Source organism: Pseudomyrmex gracilis, unplaced genomic scaffold (assembly GCF_002006095.1).
Source record: "Pseudomyrmex gracilis isolate BER0280 unplaced genomic scaffold, ASM200609v1 scaffold_3562, whole genome shotgun sequence".
NCBI lineage: Eukaryota > Metazoa > Arthropoda > Insecta > Hymenoptera > Formicidae > Pseudomyrmex > Pseudomyrmex gracilis.
The window spans coordinates 1,342-2,344 of NW_018024146.1; the positions used below are offsets into that span (position 1 = coordinate 1,342).

Genomic DNA, 1,003 nt, shown 5'->3' on the forward strand with positions numbered 1-1,003 from the left:
GACTTTTCGACTAACAAGAAGAACCTCTGTAAGAATAACCTCTTTTACCTGCCTGAGCGGTGTTACGGCAATTACCAGACATCGTATATATAATTATACGTATCTTAGTTTATATTTGAATTTATATTTGGTATGTAATAACAAATCAATTTTATATAATTATTTATAAAGTATTTATTTAGAATATATTTTTCGAGATATTGGTAGGAAACAAAAAGTACACTGAAATAAGTTTTAGGTTTATCTAGAAGACTATGCTTCAAGAATAATGAGGAAAATAGAAAATATAATTCTAAAAGTGTCACCAATTATATAATTAAGGCTGATTTGACCTATTTACAAGAAAAAGACTGAAAAAGATCTTAAAAATGATCACGAGAACCTAAATAAATAAAAATGTGAATCAATCAAAATGTTTGCAATATTACTTATGTACAAGCTTTTTAAATTGACATATGTGTTAGATTTTATGTATAAAGTATTCTAGTGATATTTTGATACTTTTAAAGCACTGCTTACCCCTGAACAGAAAGCGAGTTTGGAATTCCATCAAGACTTTCTCTGCTGACATCGTCAGCCATCGCAACTTTAAGTTGATGCCCAAAGCTTGCGAGATCCTCCCTAAAGGCCTCACTTCCTGGTGTTAATGCACCACTAGTTGGTGGCAAATGTGTACTATTGTTTCCTTCGTTCTCTTCTTCTCCTTCTTCTCTTTCCTCTCCTTTTTCTCCTTCCTCTTGTTTTTCGCTATGTACAAGAACTTCCTCATCTTCGTTGTAAATCTTGAAGTAGGCGAAGGTGAGGTATATCACCGAAATTACGAAACATGGTATTGGAATTGCCATAGCATACACAAGGTTCATATACACCTGAAGAAATAGTTTCAACAAATGAGCTTGTTAAAAAGAGAGAAAAAGAAAGAATTTAATCGACTAGTTTCATGTAACTTCTCCATGTTTTGCCGAATAAATTTATATATATATATATATATATATATATATAC

At 31.3% G+C, this 1,003-nt stretch overlaps 1 protein-coding gene across 1 annotated transcript; it reads right to left on the minus strand.

The window, feature by feature from the left end:
• Window positions 1-519: 519 nt before the first annotated feature.
• LOC109863205 (protein tipE-like) lies at window positions 520-863 on the minus strand (the record flags this gene model as incomplete). The annotated part of the gene is made up of 1 exon (XM_020443426.1): window positions 520-863. A coding segment is annotated over exon 1 (344 nt), but the record flags the coding sequence as incomplete, so codon positions are not given.
• Window positions 864-1,003: the final 140 nt, after the last annotated feature.